General features: G+C 34.8%; 2 protein-coding genes across 5 annotated transcripts in view; one reads left to right on the top strand and one right to left on the bottom strand.

Annotated features, from left to right (window-relative positions):
• LOC125815227 (glyceraldehyde-3-phosphate dehydrogenase, cytosolic) overlaps positions 1–13,013 on the bottom strand; it is a 613,914-nt gene that overhangs the window by 109,533 nt on the left and 491,368 nt on the right. The window lies entirely within an intron of this gene.
• Positions 3,282–12,850, top strand: LOC125815064 (serine/threonine protein phosphatase 2A 57 kDa regulatory subunit B' theta isoform-like). The gene is made up of 2 exons (XM_049494465.1): positions 3,282–5,097; positions 12,282–12,850. The coding sequence occupies exons 1-2, from the start codon at positions 3,940–3,942 to the stop codon at positions 12,630–12,632; spliced, it is 1,509 nt and encodes a 502-aa protein (XP_049350422.1). The 5' UTR covers positions 3,282–3,939; the 3' UTR covers positions 12,633–12,850.

The raw sequence follows: 13,013 nt of genomic DNA, 5'->3' as shown, positions 1-13,013 counted from the left end.
GAAGAAAAAATGGTGTGAGAACCATATCATGACACACAAATTTATGAGGGGTTTTAAAGAAGAACGTCAAATTGAAAATCATTGACTAATTTTATTTTTACAAAGATATTATATCATATGCATTAAAAATTACAATAAATTTATTTTTACCGCCGATATATTCACATTTATATGCATTAATAATGATATGAGATGAATTTAAATATGATCAATAAAACTTAATATATTTGACTATTATTTGTGTAGATCGAAGCATAATAATTATTGTTATATAGTTAGTAAAGTGCAATTAATATTATAGTGTGTAATTAATCAAGTTTGACTAATATATGATGGGAAAATGCATAAGTACCCCTAGCCTATGTCCAAAATCCCAGAGACACACTTAACCTTTACTAAGGTCCTATTACCCCCCGAACTTAATTTATCTATAATATTCTACCTCTTTTCTGCCTACGTGGCACTATCTTGAAAAAATGTCAACATGCACTGGGCCCACAAAGATAGTGCCACATAGGCCAAAAAGGGGTAGAATATTACATATAAAATAAGTTCGGGGGGGTAATAGGACCTTAGTAAAAGTTAGGTGTGCCTCTGGAATTTCGGGTATAGGCTGAGGGGGTACTTATGCATTTTCCCAATATATGATGGTAGCTAATTAGTTAAATAGTAGACTTATGCTTTTCTTTTATCTCCAACACACCACTAATGATATTCATGGTTCGATTTGGGACCAAATTTCTCTAAAAAGGAAAATTAAACCAAATAAATGGGGTTTTCAAATGTCGAAAACAAATTAATCATATAAATTAAGTTATTTTATCATCCATTTGATTTTTTATATGTTATTTAGTTTTATTAGTTTTCTTATAATACTAATCTATTGGTATGTGAATTACACTTGGATGTCTTCGATTTAGGAAATATATGTTATCATAAATAGTATTCATATTATTTAAACAAATTTTCAAACAATTAATTTACATGAGAAAATAGTAGATTTTTTTGTGAATATTCAATGTGGAGAATCATATAGTAACTTTTTCACTTGAACTATGAAGACATCTAATGAAAGTTTAATTAGATACATAATATATATATAGTGCAACCCTTGTCTCTCAATGATGACTCTCCAAGTAAAAAGTATAATATTGATATAATCCCATTAAGCAGATCAATTTCATTGATATTGTACTAGTTATGAAGTGGACTACATCCAAAAAGTATCACGAATGAACATCATAAAAGATTTACAATACATAGTCATTGGTAAATATTTTTATGGTTTGCCTTATCTTGAGGATCTAAGGAAGCAAGTTTCAAAATAATATGCTATATAAGATGATTGAAAAACTGGATTCTTTATAGACAGACTTATGCCTTTTTATCTAGAAGATTTTGTGAACATATTATTAAAGAGTGCATATCCCGTTAAGGCTATGTAATACCTCAGAAGTTCTAAGTCTAGATCAAATCATGAGGAGTTAAATAATTGACAATTTTAAAAACTTGGGATTTACGGGTAGAATTTACGGCTCCTAAATGGAATCATGGACAATTTATGACGCTCATAGATCAACTTTAGAAACATGGATCTTAGCCTTAGTTTTACCGGTCTAGTATACGAATCATGAGTTGCTTTACAGACCGTAGATTAAGCTCGTAAAATAAAGTCCTAAAACCTAATGTTTGCCTGATTTTCACTGACTAAATTTATGTTTCATAAATGGAACCAAGGACTGTAGATTGATCTCGTAAATGGAACCTCAAAAATTCAATATTTAGCTTGATTTTTATTTAAGGGATCTACAACTTGTAGATCAATTCACGGACCTTAGATGGCCATTGTGGAACCTGCCGACTTGTTTTCTTTCAGAGCTGTTGTGGTCTTTTTCCACTCTTTTAACTTCTAGATTATATCGTTTTGACATATTTTAAGTGTAATTAATTAGGGGAAGTTAGTCGACTAAAACCCCTACCCTCACGACAAACACTTAGAATTATCAGACAGTGCGATCAAACTCCTCTTAAGTAAGAAACTAGAGTTTTTCACCTTCAAGCTTCAGTTCAAGGTTTAAGCTAAGGTTTTTCATTCCGATATGTGAGATTTCATAAATGAGTATCCTTTCACTCATTGAGCCCCAAAGTAAACATAATTCTTTAGTTAATGATTTCTAGAAGTCAGGGTTCTTATGAAATATATGATTTTCATTATAATTTTCATTCTTCTTCATGTATAGCTTGATTATGTGTTTTCATCTATAAGGTTCATCGCATGAGATTATCAACATGATGTCATTTCACACTAGCCTTTTACTTTTTCCTACATGAATTGCACAAATAATACTACAAAGCAGTTAACATGCAACATTACATAACTTGGAAACAAACAAAAATCACCTACACAAAAGATTTCTTCCAAATATTTCTAAGCATAATACAATCACCACGATTATCTTTCCCTGTATAACACCTAAGCATATCATACAAGCAATCATAGTTAGTCAGTCTATCATTGGCCTAAACCACAAGTAACCACATATTCAAACATTTAGATTCCGTGTCCGAAAGCCTAGCCATGAAATCTCTCGTCAGTCTACAAGAATATTGTGAAATATGAGATAGGTCTAACTACTTAGTAAGAAAACCTCGTCTACCTGGATGCCAAACACTTGCTAAAGAACACTAAACACATGCTTTTGACTCAGTGGGGGCGAATTTAGACGAATGTAGATAGGGAATCCCTGGGTTTTAACTCTTTTTGGTGTTGAAATCTCTTCCCTGTATGGTTCCCAAACTAAGGGTAACTTAGTAGAATTATTGGAGTAGCCTTCGCATGTTTTCTACATGAAAAGTGAGAGGAAGAATATAAAAATAACGTTTTTATCTAGGATTTGATTATGTCAGCTGCGCTATAGCAGCCGTGCAAGCATTACAGCGGCGTCGCTATAGTGAGAGGCTTTCCGCTATGGCGGAATGACGTCAGCTCAAATCAATTTAAATTTCTATCAAAATTGTTGTGTATTCAATTTTAAATTTGATAACTTATTTCAAAAAAATTGGGACTCCACACGAGTTGTCTTTGAATAACAACGAATCGGATCGTTACAAACCTTTTATGTAATTAAAATAAATCCATTAAATTGCAATTTGTTTCTAAATTTTTCTTGGGAACGATAAAATCAAAGTGTCTTATATTTTTTAAATATTAAATACTACTACTAGCAAATATTTAAAACATTTGAATATTATTAGTTGCTTTCCGTCCGGTTTGGGCATTTGACTTATACCAAACTTCTACCAATTAAGAAAGTAGAAAGAATTAAGAAGATTAGACTGGGCCTTTGGTCTTTTGGTCCGAGTCAGAATATCATAAATTGCAAGAACAATATTTACTCGGTCAACAAACAACAACAACAACAACAAAAATCAAGAACCCCAAAATTGATTGACCAAATTCCATCTTCCTCTGTAAGTATAAAGAAAGAAAGAGCAATTATGTTTCAATTTTTCCATTAAAAATTTGAACTTTGTTTTGGGGTAAAGTGAAGAGAGCGTGTGGGAATATACTTTATTTGTAAACCCCATTTTGGTAGTGGAAGAAGAAAGTTGAAAAAGGTGGGGTTTCTTTGATATAATTTATCTTTGCACATCTGGGTTTTAAGTTTTAAGTCAAAAAGGTTCAAACTTTACACATGGGTTTGATTCAGGTATTGGTTGATTCTTGATCTGAATTGGAATTTCTTTGAGGTTGAAAAAAAAGGGGGTTGTTTAAATGCATTATTTTTGTTGAATTCTGAGTTTGTGGCATGTGGGTTTTTGCTTAGGAGGAAATCTTGATTTTAGTTTGATGACTTTATTAAGTTTTACTTCTTCTTACTGTTGAATATATAGATATATATTTAGTTGTTTGTATAAAGTGGGTGGTTAAAGAGAAATATGATCAAGCAGATATTTGGTAAGAAGAAGCAGTCGAAAACGGCTGGTTCAACTAGTTCAAAGAAAAGTGATGGAGGAAGTAAAAAGGTTGGGGTATCAGCTAATACTGTTATTTCAGCTCCTTATTCCGTTTCAGCTTCAACGGGGGATAAATTTGTTCGAGATGGGAGTTTAAAGCTTAATGGGAATCTCGTTGCAGCTTCTTACGATGCATTGCCTAGTTTTAGGGATGTTCCCAATGCTGAGAAACACAACTTGTTTATTAGGAAGCTTAATATGTGTTGTGTTTTGTTTGATTTTACTGATCCTACAAAGAACCTTAAAGAAAAGGAGATCAAGCGACAGACGTTATTGGAGCTTGTGGAGTATGTCACGTCTGCAAATGTGAAATTTACAGAAGTGGTGATGCAAGCAGTAGTAAAGATGGTGTCGACTAATTTGTTTAGGGAACTCATGCCCCAGCCTCGAGAAAACAAGACGTTGGCCTTTGATGTGGAAGAGGATGAACCTGCGATGGATCCTTCATGGCCACATCTGCAAATTGTGTATGAGTTCCTTCTGAGGTTTGTTGCTTCACCTGAAACTGATGCAAAAGTTGCCAAAAGATATATAGATCATTCCTTTGTACTCAGATTGCTTGATCTTTTTGACTCTGAGGATCCTAGGGAGAGGGAGTACTTGAAAATAATACTGCACCGTGTCTATGGCAAGTTTATGGTACACCGGCCTTACATCAGGAAGGCTATTAATAATATATTTTATCGTTTCGTTTTTGAGACTGAAAAACATAATGGGATTGCGGAGCTTCTGGAAATTCTTGGCAGCATAATCAATGGGTTTGCTTTACCACTAAAAGAAGAACACAAGCTTTTTCTTGTACGGACATTGATTCCCTTGCATAAACCCAAATGCTTAGCCATGTACCATCAACAGTTAACTTATTGTATGACACAGTTTGTGGAGAAAGACTGCAAGCTTGCTGATACAGTTATTAGGGGATTGTTAAAGTATTGGCCAGTAACAAATAGCTCAAAAGAGGTCATGTTCCTTGGTGAGTTGGAGGAAATCTTGGAAGCTACTCAACCACCAGATTTCCAAAGGTGTATGGTGCTGTTGTTTCGTCGAATTACTCAATGTTTGACTAGCTTTCATTTTCAGGTATGTGTAAGCTATGCCTAGATATACTTCTTCTATTTATTAAGTATCGAAGTACTTGCATGTATGATATGCATTATAGAACAACACTAATCTCTTATCTTTGTAGGCAATGTTGGTTTTTATGTATGCTTTGTGTACATTATGTTTATGTTTCATAATTTTTTTTTTGATAAGGTTAAGGCTTGTTAACTAAGTACCAAGAAGGTACCAGGACCAAAAGTTACAAAAGACTGCTGGGAATATCCATACAGTCAATTACAACATCTCCCTAGCAACTCCAGAAACTCCATATATTGATATATATTTCAAGGAAACTACTTTTACACCAACAAAACAAATTATGTAAACACTTGTTTTTAAGTCTAGAAATATGGTCTTTTTGCCCATCAAAACAAGCTTTATTTCTTTCTAGCCAGATAGTCCAGAATATGCACAAAGGTATAGTTCTCCAGATTTGCTTCAAAGCTTTACATGTTCTCTGGTGCTGCCAACTCTCCAATAATTCCTTCACACTCGGCAGGATCCAAGAGATCCCACAAATACTGAAGAAAAATTCCCAACATTGTCTAGCTATTCTGCAATGCATAAGAAGGTGATTCACAGTCTCCAACTCTTCTTCACATAAGTAACATCCATTACCATTTTTTGAAGATTATCCTGAGTAAGGCAAGCTCATGCTGCAATCCAACCAAAACAAGCTGCCTTTATACTTTATTGGAGCTTTAGTTCTCCAAACAGTTGAAGGAGAAATTGAAAAAGTCGTCAATTTCCCAATCATTCTAATTCCTTCTAAAATTCATCTGCCATCCCATGTTGGAATAAAAATCAGCCACAACTCCTTCTTTGTTATTGCAACAACTAAAAAAAAGAGGATTTCTTTGTTTCAAGCACTCATCACCTGTTCATAAGTCAGTCCAAAATCTAATTTTTGATCCATTCCCCACCTTCAATTTGGTGAATTATTGAAACTCGGCCCATAATTTACAAATCCCTTTCCATACTCCCCCTCTAGTGTATGAATATGTGAAGGGGGATTCCAGCCTTGTCTGCTACCATAGATTGGTTCAATTATTTTGATCCAGACTACCCTTTCGTTCCTGAGAATTCTCCAAAGCCACTTAAACAACATGCTTTTATTGTGCAATCTCAAGTTTCTGATTCCCAATCCACCCCCTTCCTTTCCACTAGTGACCACTTGCCATCAAACTAAGTGAAACTTTTTGTTGCTACTATTTCCGTCCCATAAGAACTTATTCCTCATAGAGTTCATCTTTCTTTCAATTGCATCAGGCATCAGGTATAGCAAATATTGACATTGGATAGGAAGGCATACTATCTAAAATGTTTCATAAATTGCAATGGAGATGTGTTGTTGGATGGAAAACAGAAAGTAGAAAATTATTGAAGCTCGAGAAATTCACTGATATGCAATTCTTCTAGTTTGTTTTCTTCTTTTATCTTTCCTCTCAAATCTTGTTTTCTTCTTCAAGCAGACAATTTCCTTTTCAAGGGACTGAATTTCTTTCAGTTAGCAAGTTAGTTTTCTTCTTTTGGTTTAGGATGATCTGGAAGTTCCCCATACCATTTTACCCCCTCCCCTACCTTTTAGATGAGGCATTTATATTTCTTGTGGTTTTTTGAGGTCACAATGCTGTGATAGTCATAGTTTTGTTTGTATCTACAATTGGTGAATGTGCAACATGTCTTATGGTGTCTAGAGATGAGTCATGATTATGCAGTAGTGGATTTTTTGGTTATGGTAAATGAAGCTTTCATTGTACCGTTACAGTTTTCTTAAATATTCTGAAATTTAAGAAATAGCATTAGTATTTTTCAGAGCCTTTTATGGAGCTGCTATGGGCTACCCTTTGAGTTTGAGATGGTATGGTCCTGAGTTTATTTAGATTATTCTTGGGCATTCATGGTACCTTAGTTCCATCATGAGAAAGTGAATAGAATTGTCTAAATTAGTTGTCTGTTATTCTATACTGCTAAGTACTGATGCAATTGACAGATGTTATACAGTAAGATAGCATGCAAACACTAAAGTTGTTGAATAACTAAAAACATAAAAAAATGTCAAAAGTTTCTAGCATATTTTTCTTTGTTGTAATAATAATGATGTAACTAACTTTAGCATAAAAGCCATATGTACAGGAGCTTTGAAGGCTCTTGGTCAGGATATACTTTATTCAGCATCTTCTGGATGTGTATTCATAAAATACATTTCTTCCATTAAAAAGATACTAACTTAAGCATAAAAATCGATTTATAGGCTGTAATTTGGTTCTTCAATAGAACAAAGAATGTGAAATATAGTTGAGGTTCTTAAAATAGAAAATATCAGCAAAAAAGAGAAACTCGGCAAGAAGAAAAGGTCTTCTGTAATTTCTTGAGCTTGTGCCCCTTTTAATTTTCTTTCCAAAACAGTCTCTCTACCTCCATTAGGTAGGGGTAAGGTCTGCGTACACTCTACGCTTCCCAGATACTACTTGACGCTCCCCAGATACCACTTGTGGAATTTCACTGGGTATGTTGTTGTGCCTCTTTTGATTTCCATCCCTGTTAATTGCAGAGAGTTTTTCCCCTTGTTGCTATCTTGTGCTGAGATGTGTTGTACCTTTATGTGTTTACACTATTTTATCAACTGCTGATCAGTGGTGGCCACATGTAAGGAATTGAATCCCTTTCATCCGAAAGTTGCAATGTGTAGTCGAGTAAAAGCAAATTACTTTTGTGTGTGTGTGTGTGTGTATATATATATATATAATAAGAAAAAAATAATCTCCTAGAAATAACATCTAGTGTGGTGGCAAAAGTGACTCAAAAACACTAGATTTTGGTGCTTTTTCAAAATTTTGAATCCTTTGTTAGAATTGCCACTGCTGATGATGGTGGATTTTACTATTTCTCATGAAGTGCTTATTGGAAAAGGAACCTGAACTTTCCCATAAAAAATGATAATTAAAGATTTTGAAACATTGCAATCACATTTAGCTTTAACGGGGATATTAGATGAATCATTTAATGGTTTGTAAAACTGTAACAAATCCCAGAGAGTTCTGCTTTACCAGTGCTACTCTTGCAGTGCAGTTTCATGGACATCATATGAATGTTGTATCTCTTCATTTCAATCAGTTCAATGAGCAACCATTTATGGATTGAGGTTAAAGTTGGGGCTTTGGGCGCTAGCATGTTACTGATGTTGGATCTTTGTAGCTGTAAGACATGCTTATTAGATTGAAAAAGCCGAGTTCCTTTTGGTTGTACTGACTATTTAGTCAGTGCTGAGGAATAGCATGAAGATCTGAAGCCGTAATTTGACACTTATTTTAGGTGCTTCCACTTTTGGAGTCTTGTAGTAAGTGTAGTCTTCTTGTTCATTCCTCTGAACTCATTGAAGCAACTAATTTTGGCTGGTTTGGTCATACGTTATAATGTCATGATAAAAGTAAAAGGTTATGTCTAATTTGGTGCATCTAACAATCAAGTACTTACTCTCTCCGGTCGACTTTGTTAGGCATTATTGAAGACATAATTGAGTAAATAAAAGTGTGTTCCCTCTAACAACTTTAGGGGTCGTTTTGGTGTGAGGGATAAAAATAAATAATCCTTGGACAAAAAAATAATCCATGGATAAAATTTTGGTTTCTTGTTTGGTTTCCATGTTTGGGATAACTTATCCCACCATTTATACAATAGTGATGGGATAAGTTATCCCATATACATGGTGGGATACTGGGATAACTTGTTCCCAACCAAACTGCCCCAAGTGTTTAGATGAGAGGGTCAGCACTTCAACATGATTTCCCCATTCATGTAATTATAGATTAGCTTTTCTTTTATATTTTTAGAATGTTCCAGAGCATGCAGAGGTCCTGGTTTTGAGTTTCGCCATGATCTATTATAATAAAAGAAATTCCACGTGCTTAGCCCCACAAATGCTATGACACATTTAAAATAGCAAGTTTCAAAACTCTTCCTCTATTAAATTTTGTGCCAAGTCAAACTATGACAAATAAAGTGAGACTGAAGGAGTTGATGTTTTAGAGTCCCTCTGTGTGTGTGCGCAGGTGGGTGGGGGTTTTCTTCCATGCATGTTAGGCTTTCTCCTTGATGATAAATTCTGTAAAATACTGCATTTGATTTAGAAAACTTGAGTTAAAATGCAGGATACGTGCTACTTTCCCCCTCTCTCTCCCGCTTGTTTATAATAAGAAAAATGATGTACACTACTTTAAAGTTCTACGTTTTTCTCCATGGAAAGATTCCTGATTAGTTGTACTCCTCATCGTTGCACTTCACCATACTTTGTTCATATGGTTGTATTGCTTATTCTGTGATGTGATGTGATGTGGGGACAGAGTAAATTAATAGATGGCTCCAATCTACCCAAGACAAATTAGTCTGTAGTGCCAAAAGGTAATGTTTAGTTTTCAGAGGGTATTGCAGACATTTTTTTTTTTTGAGGATAATGTATTGCAGACTTGTGCTCAAAGAGATTTTTTATTTCCATCAAAAAGTATTTTCTGGCCTACCTCAAATCTTTTGTAACAACTAACAACTACAGAATGCCTTAATGGAAAAGCTTCAGTACCTTTTCTATGTCATTTTCTAGGCAGTATTGATTGTATAATACTACATACAGTAATATTGCTCGGACAAGAATTAGAGGAACTTCTTATCATCTGTTCATGAAAACCTCTATTCTTCTAATCATGCAAAAGCATGGCCCGCTAGGATCTTTGATCTTGGTACATTGATGTCAAACACATGGGTGGCTTTTGTGCTTCCTACCTAATTCGTGTGAGAGTGGTGCTGGAAAAAAGTAGGGGAAAAAACATGCTGTACATGTCATAACGCAGCTTGTTTCTCTGGAGTACTATCGCTCTACACTGTACAGATGCCTGGTGTATGTAGGATAGTGAGACAAAGCAAATTCAAAATCATATTTCCTTTTATATAAGGCTTTCAATTTTAGAAGTTAGACGGTTAAGCTAGAATAGTAGTGCAGCAGAATTAACTGGAAGAAGAGGGTAAGATATGAACTGAACCTTTTGTTTGGAAGTCTGGTGATTGGAATGGTAGCAATAAAAGCTGAATGGAGGAGACAAATTACTCTGTTAAAAGGATTTATGTACTAATATATCAGCAGAATTAGGTAATAATCGATTAGTAAGACAAATTTTACTTGCGGCAAAGAAGAAATAGTTCCTCTATATAACAAAAAGAAGGGCCACCCAGATTACGTGGCTACGTCATACTTGTTTCTCAAAAAAAAAAAAAAATTTGGTCATACCTGGGTTTAAATGATATCTACTTATTTGCTGCACTAATAATATTGTTAACATCTGAGTTGTCAGATTTGAATTTAGTTTCTATTTGTGATTTAATAGTATAGCCAAATTGGACTGGCATGATCCATGTGTTAAGTTTCCCGATGTGGGACTTTAACACCTCCCTCATGCCCAGATCTCTTTAACTGGAGCGTGGACAATATAATGTGGGGGCCCTACATCGCTGAACAAAGAATTGGGTTGGACTTGGCTCTAATACCATGATAAGAAATGGATCTTGGCCTAACTCAACCCAAAAGCTAGCTCACGAGGGCCGAGGGGTGGATTGTCCAAAATCATATAAGCAAACCAATTACCCAGATAAATCCTACATCGGTAAAGGATGAAAACCCTGGGCTCCTTATAAGGCTTGGACAATCTTCCCTTTGAGCTGGCTTTTGGAGTTGAGTTAGACCCAAGGTAATTGGTATTCGACGGTGTAAGCTAATAGAACATTATTTACCCCATTAAACCTGTTTGTCCAGTTAATAGAAAAGGAATTTGAAGGATTGGAAGCTTGATGACCTACTCAACTTACTTTAAGGACTTGGTAACTGCACAAACAATAAACAAATTTCAGACAGACTAAGATGGGGCAATAAAGCTGATAGTCTATACTCTGTAGAAGCAGAATGTTCATCCTTTTGTGCCCAAAATGAGATGGTGCATAATTGGCTATGGAAACTAATCTGGAAAAGACAATTACCCTCAATAATGATTTGTTTCAACTGGACGATACTTTATGAAGCATGTTTGAGTCACGACAATCTCAGCTGAGGAACATACATATTGTCAACAGATGCTATATGTATCAACAAAGCATAGAAATGGGACATGGTCATTTCAGTTTTTGCACTTAGTTGGGTCATGCCTGTGGACGTCTGAATATCATTGATGCCTTTATATGCTAGAGTTCCTGGAAAGTTGGTTGGTCCATGAGGAAAATCAGGAAAAAGGTTCCTGCCTGTATTTTGGTGTGTCTAGATAGAAAGGAACCATAGGTATTTTGATGGTATCAACTCCAACTCACTCTCTCAAGGCTAAATGTCTTTTATGTTTATATAGTTAGAGTAATTTTTGCAATTTTTGCCCTTATAAATTCACGTGACACCTTTTTGGACTTTGTGAGCTCCGTATCTTTAGTATAGGCCATAGGAATATAGCTAAACAAATTCACTTCTTGTACTATTTTCATCTTCTTGAGTTATCTTAATGTTGTGTTACAACAAGAATGTTCAACTTTTCAGTAAAGTAGAATTGAAGTCAGGCAGTGTGGCTGCATGTTGCGCGACATGTTGCTTAGAGCTAGCTCACCTTTTGGTCCCTCTACTAACAGACCAAAAAGCTTGTGCCAGTTAGTTGAAGGTTAAATATGCTTAGTGGGATTTAGGAGGTCAGTGTTGAAGTTGTGTAAGTTGAAGGACAAAGTGCAAGTTGCTCCTCCTCTTCTGCTGTGTCTTATTCTTCTTCTTCTCATCCTCTTTAATTCTTTTTATTTTATTTTATTAAATTATTGATTCTAAACATCATATACCTAATTGCTATGTTGGAAAACTATAGATTGCTGTAGTATAGAGGTCTCACATTTATTTTGGTTTTTCAATCTGGATGAAAATTCAGTTATTTGATGTTTTTGCATAATGATTTTTCACAAATTGTTGATTGACGGATATTATTCTTGTGAACTGACTGAACTCATAGAATGTTTGGAATATGAAGAAGATCAGGGCCTCGTGTGTTTACCTTGTTGCTTCAGGAGTTAACTTGGATACAAATATTCTTTTGTTTTGTTCTCTGCTTGATTTTCAAATTTGTCAATTCAGAAGACTCTGTTTGTGTTCACTATAGGTGGCGGAGAGGGCTTTATTCTTGTGGAATAACGATCATATTGAGAATTTGATAAAGCAACACCGAAAAGTGATACTTCCTATCATCTTTCCTGCACTGGAGAGAAATGCCAGAAACCATTGGAATCAGGCTGTTCACAGTTTGTCACTGAATATCCGGAAGATATTCTATGATCTTGATCCTGAGCTATTCAAGGAGTGCTTGCACAAGTTTCAAGAAGATGAATTGAAGGAAGATGAGATTAAATCAAAACGTGAAGCTACATGGAAACGATTAGAAGAACTTGCTGCCAAAAATACTACAAGTAATGAAGCTGTGCTTGTGCCATCCTCCGGGCATTCTCGAACTTAATATTAAGATATGCTTGTTCTTCCTTGTTTTAAATTTTCATAATTCTAGTTAAATTTACATTTTGGAAGCAATGAATTTATCAAGGGGAAAAGGGATTTTCTGTGTCATTGCCTTTTTTTCCCTGGTCAGTTTCATCCTGATAGCTGTAGTTGTAACTATAATTTGTTTATATGTGTTAACTTTGGCAATTTGGAAATGATATGGGAGCAAGTAATTTTTATCAAAATTATACTTTGTTGAACGTATTTACTTTCATTCTTTTGGTTAACTTTGCAAATACCACTCTTCAATAAATGCTTTAATTCTTAAGATGAGGTATAGATTATAGGATGTTGTAAGTTTGGCATTTTGCTCAAGAGACTCTTTCCATATATTCCAAAT

Source organism: Solanum verrucosum, unplaced genomic scaffold (genome assembly GCF_900185275.1).
Source record: "Solanum verrucosum unplaced genomic scaffold, falcon-dt-bn FXZP01000085.1, whole genome shotgun sequence".
NCBI lineage: Eukaryota > Viridiplantae > Streptophyta > Magnoliopsida > Solanales > Solanaceae > Solanum > Solanum verrucosum.
Note: the sequence above shows the minus strand (reverse complement) of the source record. Positions and strands in the feature narration are given on the sequence as shown.

Excerpts from the sequence above, each read along its gene's own strand:
- LOC125815064 (XM_049494465.1), top strand. The coding sequence starts at position 3,940 with ATGATCAAGCAGATATTTGGTAAGAAGAAGCAGTCGAAAACGGCTGGT. Across the intron at positions 5,098-12,281 it reads TGACTAGCTTTCATTTTCAG|GTGGCGGAGAGGGCTTTATT; the intron begins GTATGTGTAAGC and ends TGTTCACTATAG.